A 21,680-nucleotide genomic window follows, 5' to 3' on the forward strand; every position below is an offset into this window, starting at 1 on the left:
TGGTTTTGTAAGGGTTTACAACCACTTTAAGAATCACTTGTATTGAGCATGTTTGAACAATCATGTGGTGCAAGGAAAGGCTTAATTTACGATTTTCCACATTTATTTTGAAGGTGGGCAGCCATTATGAAATGTGGTAACAACTAAAAGAGTTCTTGGCCCAATAAGCCTAGAAGGACATCGCTGAATTGAAAACCATCTACAGTGCCTTGTTTCCACATTTTGTCATGTTGCAACCAAAAACGTAAATGTATTTTATTTGATAGGCCAACACAAAGTGGCACATAATTGTGAAGTTGAAGGAAAATGAGAATTGGTTTTCAATTTTTTTTTTTTTTTTTTTTTTTTTTACAAATATCTAAAGAGTGTGGTGTGCATTTGTATTCAGCCCCTTTTTACTCTGATACCCCTAACTAAAATCTAGTGGAACCAATTGCCTTCAGAAGTCACCTAATTAGTAAATAGAGTCCACCTGTGTGTAATTTTAATCTCGGTATGTATACAGCTGTCCCGTGAAGTCCTCTGTGGTTTGTTAGTGAACAAACAGCATCATGAAGGCCAAGGAACACACCCGACAGGTCAGGGATAAAGTTGTGGAGAAGTTTAAAGCAGGGTTGGGTTATAAAAAATTATCCCAAGCTTTGAACAGCTCGGGGAGCACTGTTCAATCCATCATCTGAAAATTAAGAGTATGGCACAACTGCAAACCTACCAAGACATGGCCGTCCCCACCTAAACGGACAGGCTGGGCAAGGAGGGCATTGATCAAAGAAGCAGCCAAAAAAGGCCCATGGCAACGTCTGGAGGAGCTGCAGAGATGACAGGACAACTGTTGGTTGTGCACTTCACAAATCTGGCCTTTATTGAAGAGTAACAAGAAAGCCATTGTTGAAGGAACCATAAGTCCCATTTGCAGTTTGGAGAAGCCATGTGGGGGGACTCAGCAAACAAGGTGCTCTGGTCAGATGAGACCAAAATGTAACTTTCTTATTGTTCATCACGGAACGCAGAGCCATAGTAGTTACTATGTGGGTTATAGGCCACCTTCAGGTGAGGGACACTGGCACATCCTAAGACAAAAAGTGCACTTGCTATATAACCCCTCCCACTGCTGGGAGTTCCCCTGCTTTTTTGCCAGTGTCTAAATGTGTTGGTCACGAGTGAAGATGTGCTGTGCTGAGCTCCACTGGCGCAATCCTTGCTGGCTAGCCATGCAGCCAGATCCATTCAAAATGTCTTTGGCCTAATTGGAGATGAGGAGGAGGCTTAGAGTGGCGCTGGTGTCCTCCAATGCCCAGTGCTGGAAGGAGTGTTTTAAAAAGCACAATTTGTTTGCTTTTGTAAGCTGCAGAGGGACACGAGCAAAGGTGGCATATTAAAGGTTTGGTGACACAGGCATTCCTTTTGATACTTTTACTGCTGCATCAGGCTGAGCATTAATAGCCGCGACAGGGCTGGACTATTGCTCAAGCAAGTGAATGCATTCCTTCTGGTAGTACCTCTGCTTTGTGCATCTGGCTATGGTTAGAAGGGGGTTTAAAAACGCCTCAAAAGGGGCTCTAGAAAGACTTCTACAGTCGCACAGAAGCCTAGAACCAGCTCAGTAAAGATGGCACCCTCCCCTTGAGAGTAATATTTTTAATATGGCTGGTTAGAGTGAGTCATCGGGAGGGGCAAGTGTTGCAGCTGCTCTTAAACACTGCAGCCCCTGTGTATATTACTAAGGCTTTTTTTTTCTTCAACCATTTTAGTTTGGAGCAAAAAATTGATGCTTAATCACATCCCAGAGTGGGGCCAAGTGTAACAAGTCCCCATCCATATGCTCTGGTCCCTGAGTGCTGAGGAACAAGGGGCGAGAGATGACAAATTTCTCTCGGGGGACCAGGAAGAGGCGTATGTCTCCTCTTCCGGAGAACCTAATACGGAAGATTGTTGGTACAATCTCTCACTGAATTAGAGCTGCCACGACGAGTCGACGTAATCGATTATGTCGACTACAAAAATTGGTCGACATGCGTGCAGGGCGTTGATGCGTCACAGTGCTCTGTATCTCCCGCTCTCCTCCGTGCTGCCGTCCCCCTCTCCTCTCCCCCTCCGTGCCGCCGTCCCTAGGGGTGCAACGGATAGTCACCAATCCGTGATCCGAATGGGTCGCCCCGCTCGGATCGGCACATGTCGCACTCCGCGGTCTCGGACTAGCTCCGAAGCGGCGGCCGTCTTTCTACACCCAGCCGTTTACAATGTGATCGCTCCAACGGAGCGATCACTTGTAAACAAACCGGCATCATGACATAACGCCAGTTTCTCTCTCCCCTCTCTGTACTGATCTGTGCAGTGGAGGGGAGAGGTCAGATGGAAGCTGCCAGCCCATACTCTGCCAGCCCATACTCTGCCAGCCCATACTCTGCCAGCCCATACTCTGCCAGCCCATACTCTGCCAGCCCATACTCTGCCAGCCCATACTCTGCCAGCCCATACTCTGCCAGCCCATACTCTGCCAGCCCATACTCTGCCAGCCCATACTCTGCCAGCCCATACTCTGCCAGCCCATACTCTCAAGGTTATCCAAAGGATTAATTAGCTAATAAAAAAAAAAAACACTAAATTCATTAAAAAAAAATTTTTTTTTTAAATAATCGGATAGTCGTTGACTAATCGAAAAAATAATCGATAGATTAGTCGACAGACAAATTAATCGTTAGTTGCAGCTCTACACTGAATTGGTCCGCTCCACATTTTTTACTGTCAGCAGCGCAGTCAGTCGATGAGCCCACTTCTGGTTTTTGGTTTACTAAAGCCTTCCCAATTGATTCATGCGTTTCCTATCCATTTATGGTTTAAAAAAAAGCTTATGTATTCTGAGTGGGAGCACCCAGATAAACTGTTTTATTCCTCCGAAAAAGTTTTAAATACTTTATCCTATGGAGGAAGAGGTTTATAAGCAAATGGGGAATTCCAGCAATTGATGCTGCTCTAAACAAAAACCTGACTTGTTCAGTAGACAATGCTCATATGCTAAAGGGTCCAATAGATAAGAAGTTGGATTTTATTTTTATTTTTTTTAAAAAGGAAGTATCCAGCTCAGGTTCAGCCTGCGCTGGCACCTACCAGTTTATGAATGTATTCAGTTATTCCTGATCAGCAGGCCCAAGATTTGGCTGGGATATCAGAAGCGTTATGTTTTTACAGTAGACGCTATGAAAGATTCTATTCTCCAGGTCTCACGGCTCATGCTAGGGCTGGTACATGTGCGTAGAATCCTATGGTTGAAAAATTGGTCAGCCAAAGTGCCATGCAAAAAGCTCTTGGCCAGGTTCCCAGTGCTTCTTTTCCAGTGCCAGGGGCATCGGCCTCCAGGCAGTCACGACGGCCTTCTCCGCCAAGTGCAAGAGGTAAACCTCCAGGGTCAAGAGGACCTGGGGAAGGAAACCCACAAAACAAAATACTAAAACCTCCTTATGAAGGGGCACCCCCGCCCCCTCGAGTGGGCGGGGGGGCTTCTACATTATAATGATCTGGCAGGAACAATGTCAAGACAGATAGGTAGCTTCCTCAATATCTCTAGGTTACAAACTAGAATTCTCAGTTACCAGTTACCTGAAAGGTGGTAACAGATGCCAGCCTTTTGGGCTGGGGAGCAGTCCTGGAAGAAGCGTCAGTCCAAGGGAAATGGTCCATGAATATTCTAGAGGCCTGGACGCTCAGACTATGGAGTTATCCTGTCAGGATCTAATCCAACAATGCCACAGCAATGGCCTATATCAATCACCAAGGGGGCACTTGAAGTCGTGTGGCCCAGAGAGATTAATCATATTCTTTCTTAGGCAGAAAACAACATTCCTTGCTCAGCAATTTTCATTCCAGGGATAGAGAATTGGCAAGCAGACTACTTGAGTCATCAACAATTGTTCCCAGGAGAATGGTCCCTTCACCCGGACATCTTTCTGTCAATGTGTCAAATGGGCAGTCCCAGATGTGGATCTCTTTGCGTCTAGGTTCAACAATAAGCTTGTCAACTTTGTGTCAAGGACAAGGGATCTGATGGCATTCAGAACAGATGCCTTGTTTCTTTCCATGGGATCAGTTTTCACTGATCTATGTGTTCCCTCCTGTTCCGCGCCCTCTTTGCAGAATCAAGCAAGAACGAAAGGAGGTAATTCTTGTGGTCCAGGAGATCTTGGTTTTCCGAGATAATAAAGATGGCAGTAGGGGACCCTTGGACCCTAACACTGTGGCCAGACCTTCTCTCGCAAGGTCCAGTATTCCATCCTACCTTACAAACTCTTAATTTAACAGTTTGGCTATTGATACCCTCATTCGGAAGGACCGTGGGTTGCCAGCTTCAGTTGTTTCTACTTTGGTTAATGCTAGGAAGCCGGCCTCCAGAGTTATATACTATAGAGTCTGGAAGGCATAGGTCTCCTGGTGTGAATTCAGGGGTTGGCACCCCAGGAAATGTCATAGGTAGGATCCTTGAATTCCTACAGATGGGATTAGAAATGAAGCTGGCCTTGAGTTTTACCAAGGGCCAGGTGTTGACCTTATCAGTGTGTTGTGTTTTGTGTTTTTTTTTTTTTTTTTTCCAACGACCACTTGTTTTACACTCTCTGGGGCGTAAGCCCTTGAATAAAGTAATGAAAAAAAGGAAAAAAACTGCGCTACGGAATACAAATGGTATTGGACGGAAGCTGCAATTCAAATGTACACCAAGAATACACCAAACAGAAATAGAGAAAAAAGAGAACTGCGCTAACCACGAATACCCAAAATGAGTAGGGTATATATATGTGCCAGACCCAAAAAAATGGGTCTTAGTATCTTAATGTCTCTGAGACCACCTCCAAAATATAGTGCAAACCATATACAAATAAGCGAAATAACTACAAAAGCAAACCATAAATGCGTGTCAATAATGTGAATTCCCCAAACACAATATGAGTATGTCAAACTCTGTGCATATACCCCTAAAAATTAAACATAAGTGAAATATGAAAAAATATTTGCAATTTTTTTACATAAATGAACTATCAAAAAAAAAAAAAAATTTGTATTTAGAGACACTCTATATAATGTCCATATAATCATATATCAAAAGACAATAGTAGAATGTCCATATGGTAAACGAACACCAGTGAGGTAAGACTTCAAGTGAAGTACAGCAGAAAAAAACTTCAAACAGCTGAATTATAAGTGCACAAATTAAGAATCTTCTCCAAAGATGTAATGTGCTTTTCCCATCACCGAATGAGTGAATTGGCTCCTTACCAGATCCAAGCGACCCCCCGTTACAGAGGGTCACCACAGGCGACAACAGTCAAAGGAAATCCGGATAGCGCTTCCTCCTCAGACGATCCCGAATCTTTCACGCGATAGGGTTATGGACTCTACCAGAAGGTTTCAGGCACATCATGTATCTAGAGGGCATCGCAGGGCTCTCGAGGAGAAGCGGTAACTCGTTCGGCTGTATCTCTCGTCCGGTGGCGCCGGTGGTTCCCAGCGTCGCACGGCTTGGTGTAACAGCGTCAGGGAGGTCCGTTCGTCCGTTCGTTGTTATGTTGAGGGGCGCACTGCGATGACGTTTCGTTGTGGTTTACGTTGCACGCGTTCGGAGCATGCGTGCTCCTTCATCAGGCGTTCGTTATGTTGAGGGGCGCACTGCGATGACGTTTCGTTGTGGTTTACGTTGCACGCGTTCGGAGCATGCGTGCTCCTTCATCAGGCGTTCGTTGTTATGTTGAGGGGCGCACTGCGATGACGTTTCGTTGTGGTTTACGTTGCACGCGTTCGGAGCATGCGTGCTCCTTCATCAGGCATCAGATGCCTGATGAAGGAGCACGCATGCTCCGAACGCGTGCAACGTAAACCACAACGAAACGTCATCGCAGTGCGCCCCTCAACATAACAACGGACGAACGGACCTCCCTGACGCTGTTACACCAAGCCGTGCGACGCTGGGAACCACCGGCGCCACCGGACGAGAGATACAGCCGAACGAGTTACCGCTTCTCCTCGAGAGCCCTGCGATGCCCTCTAGATACATGATGTGCCTGAAACCTTCTGGTAGAGTCCATAACCCTATCGCGTGAAAGATTCGGGATCGTCTGAGGAGGAAGCGCTATCCGGATTTCCTTTGACTGTTGTCGCCTGTGGTGACCCTCTGTAACGGGGGGTCGCTTGGATCTGGTAAGGAGCCAATTCACTCATTCGGTGATGGGAAAAGCACATTACATCTTTGGAGAAGATTCTTAATTTGTGCACTTATAATTCAGCTGTTTGAAGTTTTTTTCTGCTGTACTTCACTTGAAGTCTTACCTCACTGGTGTTCGTTTACCATATGGACATTCTACTATTGTCTTTTGATATATGATTATATGGACATTATATAGAGTGTCTCTAAATACAATTTTTTTTTTTTTTTTGATAGTTCATTTATGTAAAAAAATTGCAAATATTTTTTCATATTTCACTTATGTTTAATTTTTAGGGGTATATGCACAGAGTTTGACATACTCATATTGTGTTTGGGGAATTCACATTATTGACACGCATTTATGGTTTGCTTTTGTAGTTATTTTGCTTATTTGTATATGGTTTGCACTATATTTTGGAGGTGGTCTCAGAGACATTAAGATACTAAGACCCATTTTTTTGGGTCTGGCACATATATATACCCTACTCATTTTGGGTATTCGTGGTTAGCGCAGTTCTCTTTTTTCCCTTGAATAAAGTAACACGGATTAATCCTCCCGTTGGGTCACCCCTGAACCCTTGGGACTTGAAATTAGTCCTGTTGGCATTTCAGAAACAGCCTTTTGAGCCAATACAAGATGTTCTCTTTGTCCTCTTGAGGAGGAAAATGATTGTCTTGGTTGCCATATCTTCTGCTAGAAGAATATCAGAGTTGGCTGCTCTTTTTTTGTAAAGAGCCATATTTGATTATTCATTAGGATGAGGTTGTATTGCGGCCTCATCCTAATTTCATACCAAAGGTAGTGTCTGATTTTCATTTGAACCAGGATATTGTTCTGCCTTCATTTTTTTCCAGAACCTCATTCTGTGAAAGAGAGGTTGCTACATTCTCTTGCTGAGGTGAGAGCGGTCAAGGTCTATTTGAAAGTGACCACTCAGATTTGTAAAACAGATGTGTTTTTTTTTTGTTTTGTTTTTTTGTGTGTTGCCAGACGGTCCTAAGAGGACAGGCAGCGTGAAAATCTACTATTTTAAAATGGATTTGTGAAGCGATTTGTTCAAGCTTATGGTTTAAAGGAGGAAAATGCCTCCCTTCTATGTTAACGCGCGCTCCACCAGGGCTGTTGGTGCTTCTTGGGCAGTGCATCACCAAGCCTCCATGGCTCAGATATGCAAGGCCGCAACCCGGTCTTCAGTCCATACATCTACCTGATAGAAGCTGGTAAAGGTCATGAGGATATCTCCTTCGGTGCAGTATGAGTCCTCTTGTCTCTTATTGCCCTACTTTGTCTCCCTCCCTTCAGTTGGCATTGCTATGGGACATCCCACATAGTAACTACTATGGCCATGTGTCCTGTGATGTACGATAAGAAAATAGGATTTTTATAACAGCTTACCTGTAACTTCCTTTTCTTTGAAGTAGATCACGGGACACAGAGGTACCTCCCTTCTTTGGTATACATGTGTATTGCTTTGCTACAAAACTAAGGAACTCCCAGCAGTGGGAGGGGTTATATAGGGAGTGTACTTTTTGTCATGGGGTATGTCAGTGTCCATCACCTGAAGGTGGCCTATAACCCACATAGTAACTACTATAGCTCTGTGTCCCGTAATGTACTTAAAAAAAAAAAAAAAAAGTAAGCTTTTATAAAAATCCTATTTTTTTTTTTTTTTTTTTGGCCTAAAAGCAAAACTTTGTGTGGTGGAAAACTAACACTGCACATCACCCTGAACATAACGTGAAACGTGGTGGCGGCATCATGTTGTGGGGATTTTTTTCTTTAGCAGGGACAGGGAAGCTGGTCAGAGTTTATGGGAAGATGGATGGAGGCAAATACAGGGCAATCTTAGGTGAAAGTCTGAAAAAGACTTGAGACTGGGGCGGAGGTTCACCTTCCAGCAGGACAACGACCATAAACATACAGCCAGGGCTAAAATGGAATGGTTTAGATCAAAGCATATTCATGTGTTAGAATGGCCCAGTTGAAGTCCAGACATAAATCCAATTGAGAATCTGTGGCAAGACTTGAAAATTACTGTTCCATCCAATCTGAGCTTGAGCTACTTGGCAAAGAAATAGGCAAAAATGTCACTCTAGATGTGCAAAGCTGGTAGAGTCATACCCAAAGACGTGCAGCTGTAATTGCAGTGAAAAATGGTTCTATAAAGTATTGACTCGGGGGCTGAATATAAATGCATGCCACACTTTCCATATATTTGTAAAGAAATTTGAAAATCATTTCTCTTCTACTTCACAATTATGTGCCACTTTATGTTGGTCTATCACATAAAATCCCAATAAAATACATTTACGTTTTTAGTTGTAACATGACAAAATGTTAACATTTTCAAGGGGTATGAATACTTTTTCAAGGCACTGTACCTCCAGGTCTGTCATTGGAGCAGTGGCAATTGGCCAAGTATATGCAAGCAATGAGATTATTTTATTGAGACCTATCTGGCATGGATATTGCTAGAGGTCTTATTAGGCCCACAGACCTTTAGCGTGCAAGTTAGTCAAGTTCAGGTTAGTTTTTGTTAGGCCTGGTTCATGCCTATGCGTTCTGTTTTTTGTTTTTTTTTTGTTGCTTTTTGCTAAACACACCACAGTCCGCTTAACATGGTTTCCTGTGGGACACGTTCACGTCTATATCTGTGCTCCTTTTTTTTTTTTTTTTTTTTTTTTTTTTTTTTTTTTTCGGCCACTGCGTTTTTGGAAAGGGTCAGGGACTTTTTTAACCACTTCAATCCCAAGTCACTTTTACCCGCTTCCTGCTTTCGGTCAGTTTTCTACTTTCAGCGCTGTCAGGCTTTGAATGACGATTGTGATTTTGTTCACACAACTATAAATTTATTTTGGTGGTATTTATTCACCTCCTGGGTTTTTTACTTTTTTGAAACTAAAAAAAAAGACTGAATTATGAAAAATTTTGTTGGTTTTAAAATTTTGCAAATAATTGTTCTTCATAAATCTAGACCAAAACGTATTCTGCTAAAATTCTTTGGTGCAAATCATATCTCTATATCTATATTTATCATCTCTCTATATCTGAAAATCTATTAACCGCTTCCCGCCCGCCCTATAGCCGAATGACGGCCTTAGGGCGGGCGGCTTCCCTCGCCTGGCCGTCCCTGGACGGCCTGGTGTTTACTTCCGCAATGCGCGCCGCCGCGGGCGCGCATCGCGGAAGTTCTGTGTTTGCCGTGTCCCCCGGGGACAGGCAAACACAGATCGCTGTAAACGGCCAATCACAGCGGCCGTTTACAGCGTGATCGGCGTGTCCAATGGGAGATGATCTCATATGTAAACATATGAGATCATCTCTCAGCGCCGCTCTCCCTCCTCACACAGACAGCGTGTGAGAGGGGAGAGAAGAACGGCTGCAGCAGCCGTCAGTGTACAAAAGAGAAAAAAAAAAAAAAAAAGTTAAAAAAAAAGTGCCACCCCCCCCAGTGCCATCCTGCCCCAGTGCCATCCACCCCACCCCAGTGCCACCTGCCCGCAGTGCTATCTGTCCCCAGTGCCACCTGTTGTCAGTGCCATTTGTCCCCAGTGCCATCTGTCATCAGTGCCACGTATAAGTGGCATCTGTCATCAATGCCACGTGTTATTAGTGCCACATAGTGCCATCTGTCATCAGTGCCACGTATCAGTGCCATTTGTCATCAGTGCCACCTGTCAGTGTCACGTGCCATCTGTTGTCAGTGTCACGTGTCATCAATGCCACTTATCAGTGCCATCTGTCATCAGTGTCACGCGTCATTGGTGCCACGTATTAGTGCCATCTGTCACCGGTGGCACGTATTAGTGCCACGTGTCATCAGTGCCACGTATTAGTGCCACGTGTCATCAGTGCCGCGTATTAGTGCCACGTGTCATCAGTGCCGCGTATTAGTGCCACGTGTCATCAGTGCCACGTATTAGTGCCACGTGTCATCAGTGCCACGTATTAGTGTCATCTGTCATCAGTGCCACGTGTCATCAGTGCCACGTATAAGTGTCATCATTGCCACGTATCAGTGCCATCTGTCATCAGTGTCACGTGTCATTGTCCTGGTGCTTCAAAAGTGTAATAAATAGTCAACAAGTTAGATGTGTAATTTATGTTTCTAGAACACGTGATGGCGCTCCCTGCATGTTGGGCCTCTCTATGTGGCCAGGCTGTGAAAAAGTCCCACACATGTGGTATTGTAATACTCAGGAGGAGTAGCAGAATTTTTTGGGGGGTGTCATTTGTGGTATACACATGCCACGTGAGAGAAATAACCTATTACAATGACAATTTTGTGGAGAAAAATAAAGAAAATGAAAAATCTTCATTTTGCAAAGAATTGTGGGAAAAAAATGACAACATCAAAAAGCTCACCATGCCTCTTACTAAACACCTTGGAATGTCTACTTTCCAAAAAGGGGTCATTTGGGGGGTATTTGTACTTTCCTGACTTGTTCGGGTCACAAGAAGCGAGATAGGCCACCAGTACATCAGATGTGATCAATTTTGTGCGATTCGCACCACAGCTTGTAGACTCTATAACTTTCACAAAGACCAAATAATATCCACTAATTTGGGTTATTTTTACCAAAGATATGTAGCAGTATAAATTGTGGCCAAAATTTATGAAGAAAAATTAATAATTTGCATAATTCTGTCACAGAAACAAAGAAATATGCGTTTTTTTTTTTCAAAATTTTCGGTCTTTTTTCATTTATAGCGCAAAAAATAAAAACCCCAGAGGTGATCAAATACCACCAAAAGAAAGCTCTATTTGTGGGAAAAAAAGGACAAAAAATTCATTTGGGTACAGTGTTGCATGACTGAGTAATTGTCATTCAAAGTGTGAGAGCACCGAAAGCTGAAAATTGGTCTGGGCAGGAAGGGTGTTTAAGTGCCCAGTAAGCAAGTGGTTAATATTGATGGCCTGTCTCCTTTCTTGGGGCCAAAAATTGTCAGGACAGCACAAATCCCCCAAATTACCATTTTTAGAAAGTAGATAATCAAAGTAGTAAGATGGTGTGTGTGGGTTTTTTTTTTTATTTTTTTTTTTCTTCGCAGTAAAGCATCATCATATAGTGTGTGTGTGTGTGTGTGTGTGTGTGTGTGTGTGTGTGTGTGTGTGTGTGTGTGTTTTTGTTATTGCAACTTTTTTTAACACACTATGACCAGATCATTATGTTACCATATTGACATTTTACTACTATTTCATTGCTATAAGCAAGTATTTTACTGAGTTAAATTTCTGTGGCCAATCACATGGCACAGATGGGCTGTGATTGACCTTGCCTGTACCATGTGATCACTGTGACCAATCACAGCTAACACAATTATATCAATGAATGGCATAAATCAAAACCATTCATTGTTTACAATTGTTATGTGTCCCATGGTACCGGCAGCAGGACATTACGCTGATCAGTCATTCGCTGTGTCCAGTAGACACAGCAGGTGATAGATTGCGCCCGCATGACCCTTTCCGGGAGGATGTCCTGACGTCAACCCAGAATGATGAAATTCCAGCTTGGCCATCAAATTGCTGGTTAAATGCAAAACTGTGCGTTTTTGGGTCTAAAGGCTTCAATGGAGGCACTGCAGAAAAGCACGTAGTGAGTTTTTGTCACGTTTCTTATTCTCTGCCCAACAACAAATTGGCCAGAAGCATTAAAAAATGCATCAAACGCACATAAAAATTAGTGTGCAAAACGCACTGCAGAAATGGATCAAAAGCATCTGCATAGGTGTGAACCAGGCCTTATTTGTACTTTGCAAAAAATGTGCCCTTTTTATGTATTTTTGTAAATTATTTTTTTTTTTTTATGTAACACTGAAGAAATTACGCTTTGCTACAATGTAAAGTAGAGTGTGTACAGCTTGTATAACAGTGTAAATTTGCTGTCCCCTCAAAATAAATCAACACACAGTCATTAATGTCTAAACAGCAGGCAACAAAAGTGATTACACCCCAAGTGAAAATGTACAAATTGGGCCCAATTAGCCATTTTCCCTCCCCGGGGTCATGTGACCTGTTAGTGTTACAAGGTCTCAGGTGTGAAATGTGGTCTCTCTCTCTCTCTCTCTCTCTCTCTCTCTCTCTCTCTCTCTCTCTCTCTCTCTCTCTCTCTCTCTCTCTCTCTCTCTCTCTCTCTCTCTCTCTCTCTCTCTCTCTCTCTCTCTCTCTCTCTCTCTCTCTCTCTCTCTCTCTCTCTCTCTCTCTCTCTCTCTCTCTCTCTCTCTCTCTCTCTCTCTCTCTCTCTCTCTCTCTCTCTCTCTCTCTCTCTCTCTCTCTCTCTCTCTCTCTCTCTCGTCACTGGAAGTTCAATATGGCAACGAACTCTGAGGATCTGGAAAAAAAGAATTGTTTTACATAAAGATGACCTAGATTATAAGAAGATTGCTAAGACCCTGAAACTGAGCTGCAGCATGGTGGCCAAGACCATACAGCGGTTTAACAGGACCGGTTACACTCAGACCAGGCCTAGCCCTGGTCGACCAAAGAAGTTGAGGTCACGTGCTCAGCGTCATATCCAGAGGTTGTCTTTGGGAAATAGATGTATGAGTGCAGCCAGCATTGCTGCAGAGGTTGAAGGAGTGGAGGGTCAGCCTGTCCATGCTCGGGCCATACGCTGCACACTGCATAAAATCGGTCTACATGACTGTCGTCCCAGAGGGAATCCTCTTCTAAAGATCATGCAGAAGAAAGCCCTCAGTTTGCTGAATACAGACAGACTAAAGATGAGGATTACTGGAACCATGTCCTGTGGTCTGTTACCAAGATAAACTTGGTTCGAATGGTGTCAAGCATGTGTGGCGGCAACCAGGTGAGGAGTACAAAGACAAGTGTGTTTTGCCTACAGTCAAGCATGGTGGTGGGAGTGTCATGGTCTGGGGCTGCAACACTGGGGAGCTACAGTTTGAGTTCTGCCAACACTGGGGAGCTACAGTTTGAGGGAACCATGAATGCCAACATGTACTAGAGCTGCACGATTAATCATCAAGAATCGTTCTCGGGATTCTTATTTTTTTCCCCTTGCGATCTTGACAAGTGTTTCAGGATTCTTGCTATGCAAAGAATTCTCTCTGCGCTTCTGAAGCCACAGCCATCAAAAGAAAAGGAGAAAAAAAAAGGGCAGTCTGCCAAGAATCACAATATTCTTTAGCAGTTGAACTAAGTATAAACATTGTAACAATTTGTCAAAGAAATAGACTTTGACCACTTAAACACTAAACTTTTTTTCTGACATTTGTTGGTTTCAAGTTTAAAATCTTTTTTTTCTTTTTCTGCTAGAACCCCACGTGTATGTATGTGTGTGTATATATGTATATGTAGATAGATAGATAGATATATAGATATATATAGAGAGAGAGAGAGAGAGATATTTTATTAGAGACCCTAGGCAGGGGTACTCAACGTGTGGCTCTCCAGCTGTTGTGAAAGTACAAGTCCCATCATGCCTCTGCTTTTGGGAGTCATGCTTGTACTTTTCAGCCTTGCCATGCCTCATGGGACTTGTAGTTCCGCAACAGCTGGAGAGCCACAGGTTGTGCACCCCTGCCCTAGAGAATAAAATGATGGTTGTTGCAATATTTATTTTTTCAGAGTCAAATGCAATTGTGTTTTTTTTTTTTTTTTCTTCTTCTTTTTTTATGACTTTAACCACTTAGAGGAAGTAAAGGGGGAAAAAAAATGCGCCGTAGACAGCGGTGGCTGTCTTTGGGTAAATATCTCCTGAACCGTATAGGTTTAGGAGATATTTCTTTGACCTACAGGTAAGCCTTAATCTAGGCTTACTTGTAGGTCAAAGTGGTTTGTAAGGGGTTACAACCACTTTAAGCCCCGGACCATTTTCCAGCTAAAGGACCAAGCCCCTTTTTGCGATTCAGCCCTGCGTCGCTTTAACTGACAATTGTGTGGTCGTGCGACGTGGCTCCGAAACAAAATTGGCATCTTTTTTTTTTTTTTTTTTTCCACAAATAGAGCTTTCTTTTGGTGGAATTTGATCACCCCTGTGGTTTTTATTTTTTGCGCTATAAACAAAAAAGTGACAACTTTGAAAAAAAAATTTTTTACATTTTGCTATATCCCCCAAAAATATATAAAAAAAATTTTTTTTTCCCCTCACTTTAGGCCAATGCGTATTCTTCTTCTACATATTTTTGGTAAAAAAAATCGCAATAAGCGTTTGGTTTGTGCAAAAGTTATAGCGTCTACAAAATAGGGGATAGTTTTATGGCATTTTGATAAAAAAAAAATTTTTTTTTATTTTTTTAGGTCGGACAATTTTGACACATTTTTGGGACCATTGGCATTAATACAGCAATCAGTGCAATTAAAAATTTCACTGGCAGTGAAGGGTTAACTACTAGGGGGCAGTGTAGGGGTGTGTGTTGTTGTTTTTTTTAACAGTAGGGGGTGTGGCTTGGTGTCTGACATCACTGAACGTCTTTCCCTATAACAGGGAACAGACGATCAGTGACAGGCTCAGTAGGAAGCACGGGGAGAGGTTTGTTTACACTTACCTCTCCATGTTCTTCAACTCTGTGACCCGATCGTGGGACACCGGTGGCGCGCTCGTGACTCATGGCTGGGCACTTAAAGAGCAACGTACCTGTACGTGCTTGTGCCCAGCCGTGCCATTCTTCTGACGTACATCAGCGTGAGGCGGTCCTTAAGTGGCTAATAAATAAAAAACAACTAACCAGTAAAGTTAGCCCATTTTTATTTATTTATTGCATAATACGAAAGATTTTACGTTGCGAGAATCGTGATCTTTTTTTATTCTAAGCAAAAAAAATCTTGATTCTCATTTTGGCCAGAATCATGCAGCTCTAACATGTACTGTGACATAATAAAACAGAGCATGATCCCTTCATAGACCGCAGCAGGGCAGTATTCCAACATAATGACCCCAAACACACCTCCAAGATGATCATTGCCTTGCTAAAGAAGCTGAGGGTAAAGGTGATGGACTGGCCAAGCATGTCTCCAGACCTAAACCCTATTGAGTATCTGTGGGGCATCCTCAAACGGAAGATGGAGGAGCGCAAGGTCTCTAACATCCACCAGTTCTGTGATGACATCATGGAGGAGTGGAAGAGGATTCCAGTGGCAACCTGTGATGCTCTGGTGAACTCCATGCCCAAGAGGGTTAAGGCCGTGCTGGAAAATAACGGTGGCCACACAAAATATTGACACTTTGGACCCAATTTGGACATTTTCACTTAAGGGTGTACTCTCTCTCCTTTTTTTTTTTTTTTTTTTTTTTTTTTTTTTTTTTTTTTGCCAGCGGTTTGGACTTTAATGGCTATGAGTTGTTTTGAGGAGACAGCAAATTTACACTGCTATACAAGCTGTGCACTCACTACTTTACATTGTAGCAAAGTGTCATTTCTTCAGTGTTGTCACATGAAAAGATATAATAAAATATCTACAAAAATGAGAGGGGTGAACTCTATTTTGTGAGATTGTGTATGTGTGTGTGTGTGTGTGTGTATATATATATATATATATATATATATATATATATATATATATATATATATATATATATATATATATATATATATATATATATATATATATATATATATATATATATATATATTTTTATATATAATAAGCAACTAGTGTACTTTGGGGAATTATGCCAATTTTTTATTGTAGGATCATGATCTGTTTAGATATTTTTGAATTCTAAAATCTATTTGAAAAGTAATATATTGAATGAAGCCATGTAGAAGATGCTTTTTTATAATTATACATAAAACAAAAAAATGAAAACTATTTTTAATTGTATTCTTTGATATGTTAATATTGCATATTTAAATATCTTTGCAGATTCCTGTGATTCAAAGAACTGTACTGAGTGCGCATTGGTAGATGGTTGTGCCTGGCTAACCTGCAACAATGGTAAGTAAAACTAAATTTAGCATATGATTATAAATTATAGAAATAAACTGCATAATAATAAGGGTAACTCGGCCATTGGACTAAATTGAGAAACATCTTCTTTGCAGTCAATGCACCCTTTAGATTTCTGCACAATCTTGGGCACACCAGGAGGTCCGTTCGTGCACACCAGCGAATATTTATTTTAAGAATTAATGGCCTGCAAAAGGCAGCGCTTTTTTGTGCAGTGGGAAAACCCACAATTTCTCATGCATTCAAACACCACACCTGATGTGAACAAGCCCTAAAATGTAGAATGGGAGGCAGAGTTCTGTGGTCAGTAGATTGTGACTAAGTTACCTGGTACCTGTAGAAATGTGAGCAGTATGTACTCAAGGCTCAAGACTGCCACTGCTGTTACAAAAAACAAAAAAACTTGAGCGTTTGAATATTTGAAGCAGAGCTCTGGGCTCCTTTTTTTAGAAAAAAATAAATGTTGGCAGCTACAAATACTGTAGCTGCTGACTTTTTTGAATATTAGGACATTTACCTGTCCACGAATCCAGCCGTGTCTTCACCCCAGCCAATTTTTTCAATCGGCTGTCCTGTGCTGCCATCCCCATCTTCACTAAGGGAAGCCAGCAGTGAAGCCTTGCAGCTTTACAGCTGGTTCCCTACTGCGCATGCGCAAAGCGCCCTGCACTTTTTGAATGGCCCAGCGGTGGGACAAGGGGGGGGGGTTTGGGAAACCTCCTTCTGACCTCCCTGCTGTGAAATCAGCTGGAAATGGGAGTGGGTACCTGTCAAAACCAGGCAACCCCCCCCCCCCCAAATAAGTAGAGCTTCTCTTTTGGATGAAACTCCGCTTTAATATATTTAACTGCCTACCTTAGTTTGAGCATTTTTTTTGTTTTGTTTTTTTGGTGCTTTTGTTGCGGCACCCTTGTTGAAAAGGCCATATTTTTTATTTTCTTAGCTGTACAGTAAAGGACAGAGATTTTATATAATCATAATGACTGGGTTATATGCAGCTGCCTTCTGGTGATTGCACACTGGCAAATACAAACTGTAGAGACATTCCTCTATATAAACCTACCACTTCCAGATGGCTTCAGATTTTGCTAGTATGCTTAGGTGATGGTCCTCTCTCTGATAAAATCTTACCTTCTTATATTGAGGTTTTACCCCTCTCTCCTTCTCTGTATTTATATATTTCATAGAAGGAGAGATTGTTACCGTATATACTCGAGTATAAGCCGAGATTTTCAGCCTCTTTTTTGAGGCTGAAAGTGCCCCCCTCGGCTTATACTCGAGTCATCGCCGTCTGACTGCTCGATCAGCGTATCGAGCAGACAGACGGCGGACATACTACAATTTGAAAGCCGCGCCTCCTTCTCCGCCTCCGCCTGTGATAGGCGGAACACTGAATTTCCCAGCAGCCTGTGTTCCGCCTATCACGGACATCGTCTCATCCTCGTCCGTAGTACGAGGATGAGACGATATCGGTGATAGGCGGAACACAGGCTGCTGGGAAATTCAGTGTTCCGCCTATCACAGGCGGAGGCGGGGCTTTTGAATTTTAGAATGGCCGCCGAGGCGATCCTGGCAAGGCACGGGACGGAGGCAAGGCAAGGCACGGCACGGCACGGGACGGGACGGAGGCAAGGCACGACACGACACGGGACGGAGGCAAGGCACGGCACGGGACGGAGGCAAGGAGGCAAGGCACGGCACGGGAAGGAGGCAAGGCACGGGACGGAGGCTCGGGACACAGGTAGGCTGGACACACACACACACACACACACACACACACACACACACACACACACACGGACACACACACACACACGGACACACACACACATGGACACACACAGGGATGGATGGATGGATGGAGACACACACACACAGGGATGGATGGATGGATGGACACACACACACACACAGGGATGGATGGATGGATGGATGGATGGACACACACACAGGGATGGACAGGCATGTCTCACCCTCGGCTTATACACGAGTCAATAAGTTTGCCAGTTTTTTTGGGGGTAAATTGGGGGCCTCGGCTTATATTCGGGTCGGCCTATACTCGAGTATATACGGTATGTTGCCCAATGCTCGGTAAATTATGGGCACGTGGGGTGTGTGTATTTTTGTTTTTTTACTTTTACATTTTAGCCTTGCTGTCAAGAAGCAGGGTTTACTTTTATGTGGTGCGATTTCCATGTCAGTTTTCAGTGCGATTGTCAAAAGTTGTTGTTCAGGTGCAATTCAGGGATGCAATTGTAAATTCCCTTTTTGTTCAATGGGAATTTTAGTACTGCTGCATTTTTTTTTCAATCTGCCTTCATATGCTAGAACTGCTGTTCATCATATCCTCTACAAAACTACCTTTCAGCCATTTCTATGCACAACCGTGAATCTATGCCTTGCGGGTTGCATCTGATCCGAATCACTTCAGTGTGAACCGGGACTAAGGTGTCATTCACACCTGGGTGTTTTGGGATTGCAGCAAAATTGCTACGATTCTGCCTGCAATCTCCAAAATGCACTATAATCACAAAACACAGGTTCAGGCTCCATTATTAATGGCACCTATAAGACAGTGCGGTTTTGCTGCTGCAAATGTGCCACAAACACACCTATGGTGTTCACAGCACGTGCTTAAAAAGCGTTACTATTATACATGTTACACAACTCTTCAGTGGGAATCCCATTGAAGACCTTTAGGATAGTAAACTCAATATTCCGCGAGCTAATATGGAAAGGCCGACCCCCCCTAGGATTAAATTAGAGCATCTCCAACGCCCGAAGGGGGACGGCGGATGTGTGCTGCCGAACCCCTGGCTATACTATTTAGCCTCTCAACTACAACATTTGATAGGCACTATGGTCCCTGAGGGTGACCCCAATGGCAGAGTCCCCAGTGCTTCTGAGGTTATTATGTTGCACACAGTGGGTGGGAGATCTGTTCCGACCGCCTTGGAAGCCCTGGCCTTCGGCAAACCCCCCCAAAAAAGTTTCCCCACATATAATTTAATACAGAAAATATGGAACAAAACCAAATATTTGCAGGGAGCAACGGGAATTTGTGAATATAGCCCTATATGGGCTAATGAGTCGTATACTGAATTAGCAAAGCTACAGCACAAGGAGAGGTGGCAGAGGAGGGGGGTGTTTTATCTTACACAGTCAGTAATGGTAAACTGTTACCCTTTGATACCCTGAGAGCAAGATATCAACTCCCGGCACATATGTACTTTTATTATATGCAACTTAGGCATGCCTTTCTAGCCCAATCAAAGGTTTCGGATTGGCAGCTGGAGGGACTGCCTCTTGTTTCCCAGCTTAAATCAGCCGAAAACTCGAAAGGATTTATCTCGCAGAGTTACGCTACACTTTTAAGCAGATTTTTGTTGAAACACCCCCTGACGGTTAAAAGGAAATGGGAATTAGATGTGGGGCCCCTGGAGGATGAGCAGTGGGAGGAAGTGTTGCAATCGGTGGCAATATGCTCGCTGAACGTGACGCACAGACTTACACAATTGTACGCCATACTGAGAATTTACTATACTCCCCATAGGCTACACTCTATGGGTCTTACACCGACACCGGTATGTACCAGATGTGAAAGGGATCACGGAGACTTAATACACATGCTGTGGCGATGCCCCAAACTTCATGTTTATTGGAGAGGGGTGACTGGCACCCTGATTACGGTGTTTCGGGTGTCAGTCCCCTGGGATCCTCGGTGTTGCATTTTGAACTTGCTGGATGAGTTGGAGTGGGAATCGCATACTAGAGAGGCCTTGACCAGGGCGCTCTTTGCTGCCCGCAGGTTGATAATGCTCCACTGGAAATCGGACTCACCTCCATCGGTCCGGGAGTGGACCACCACTGTTGGTAATACGCTGAGAATGGAAAAAATTGTATATCAGCATAGAGGTTGCCCTGATAAATTTGAAAAACGATGGGGGTCGTGGCTGGACACTCCGTGTCTTGCCCCGGATGATTCTCCGCCTCATGAAAGTGACTTTCTGCTTCATTTGTAAAACAACACATTGCTACTGCTCTAGTGTGTGGTTCCCATTGTAATATTCATGGCAGGCATTGAAGGGTAGTTTAAAAACAGACTAAATGCTGCATAACCACTTTCCCCATGGGTGGACATCATATCACAACCTAGGGTTTAAATGGTTGTATAGAGATGATGCCTGCAGGTACGGGCATCATCTCTGTATCAACAGCTGGCGATGCTCTTTTATGTGGAAGTGGCTATACATGGTTGCAAGCAGACCCCACCTCCAAACTGGCTCCTTTCTGACAGTGTGTGGGTTGCTCTGCCAACACAGCTGTTTTCATTCTTCCCAGAGATCTGTGAATGAATAAACTACAACTGCCATGTTGAACCACAGCAGACAGGACTTCTCAATGGAACACTGGTATGGTGATTACTCGTAGTCCATTGACACTTCCTCCAGCCCTCTAATGGAAAGTCTGTACCTTGATGCAGACAGGGAGCTAGAGAAGAGTCTGCAGGAGCCTGACATGGCACCCACAATCCAATGATCATGGTCACAGGTCTTGGCAGACTCTCGTTGAAAATATGGGTGCTGTGGTGTTTTTGTTTTTTGTTCGTGGTGTTTTTTTATTTATTTTTATTTTTTTGCAAAAGGTAGACTTGGTCTTTAAAGCCAATAATAAAATGGAGGGAATTAGCTTGATTATTGAATTGCACTATGCAAGGACCGTGTTTTAAATTATATGTATAACATGCAATGAAAATAATTGTTTAATGGGTTTGTGTGGTGTGTGTTTATTTATATATTTTTTTTTTTAAGGTACTGCGGAATGTAAGAACAAAACTTTATTTAACAACTGCACGACAAAGCCATGTGAAGGTACTGTACCCTACTTGTTTGTGATCAAAGCTGTACTTAATTGCTGTATTACATCTAAAAACCTCCAATATTGTGTATTTAGCATGAAAGAGCATTTTCACTGTTAGCACTGGACAGCTGATGCAGTTTACATGGTAATATGTCTTCTGCAATTTCAAGTACAGTTAGTGTGAGAACGTATCTGATGTTCAGCTTCCTCTACAGATATGATTGTGCTTATTAGGGATGCCAGACAGTGTGGTCAGTAGTCCTCTGTATTGGTGCTCTATATCCAATATGTAACCCAACAGTAGCCATCTAGTGGAAGGCCCCTCCTACTTGTATACAAGTTACTTATTGTTAACTTTTTTTTTTTTTTTTTTTTTTTTTTTGATTCATTTAAAAAAATTGTTTTTATTTTTTGGGAAGAAAGTAAGAAATGCCATCACTTTAGGGTTCAATGTTTTAAAAATATTTGTATTGGTAAGATAAAGTCTACATTTTACTATTTTTTGCCTTTTTGTAGGTCCCACGGGGACACCAGCTACAGTTGAAACAACAGGTAAAACAAGCAGCTTTCTAAAACAGTGTTGTGTAAAGATAAATCCTCGTGCTAATAAAGGTTCTCCTGACCCCCCCCCCCCCCTCTTAAGTACTAGGTTAACTGCTTCACTACCGCTGTACATCTTTAAACGGTGAAGAGGTGTAAGGTTATTTACCCAGTGC

At 43.0% G+C, this 21,680-nt stretch overlaps 1 protein-coding gene across 1 annotated transcript in view; it reads left to right on the forward strand.

Moving 5' to 3' along the window:
* The window catches only part of CD164 (CD164 molecule), a 67,584-nt gene that overhangs the window by 25,833 nt on the left and 20,071 nt on the right, over positions 1-21,680 (forward strand). The window contains exons 2-4 of the mRNA XM_077487142.1: positions 16,021-16,092; positions 20,916-20,975; positions 21,481-21,516. Of these exons, the coding sequence (XP_077343268.1) occupies positions 16,021-16,092; positions 20,916-20,975; positions 21,481-21,516 (168 nt within the window). The remainder of the gene's footprint in view (positions 1-16,020; positions 16,093-20,915; positions 20,976-21,480; positions 21,517-21,680) is intronic.

This window comes from Lithobates pipiens, unplaced genomic scaffold (genome assembly GCF_037356315.1).
Source record: "Lithobates pipiens isolate NorthernLeopardFrog02 unplaced genomic scaffold, aLitPip1_a1.2 Scaffold_18, whole genome shotgun sequence".
Classification (NCBI taxonomy): domain Eukaryota; kingdom Metazoa; phylum Chordata; class Amphibia; order Anura; family Ranidae; genus Lithobates; species Lithobates pipiens.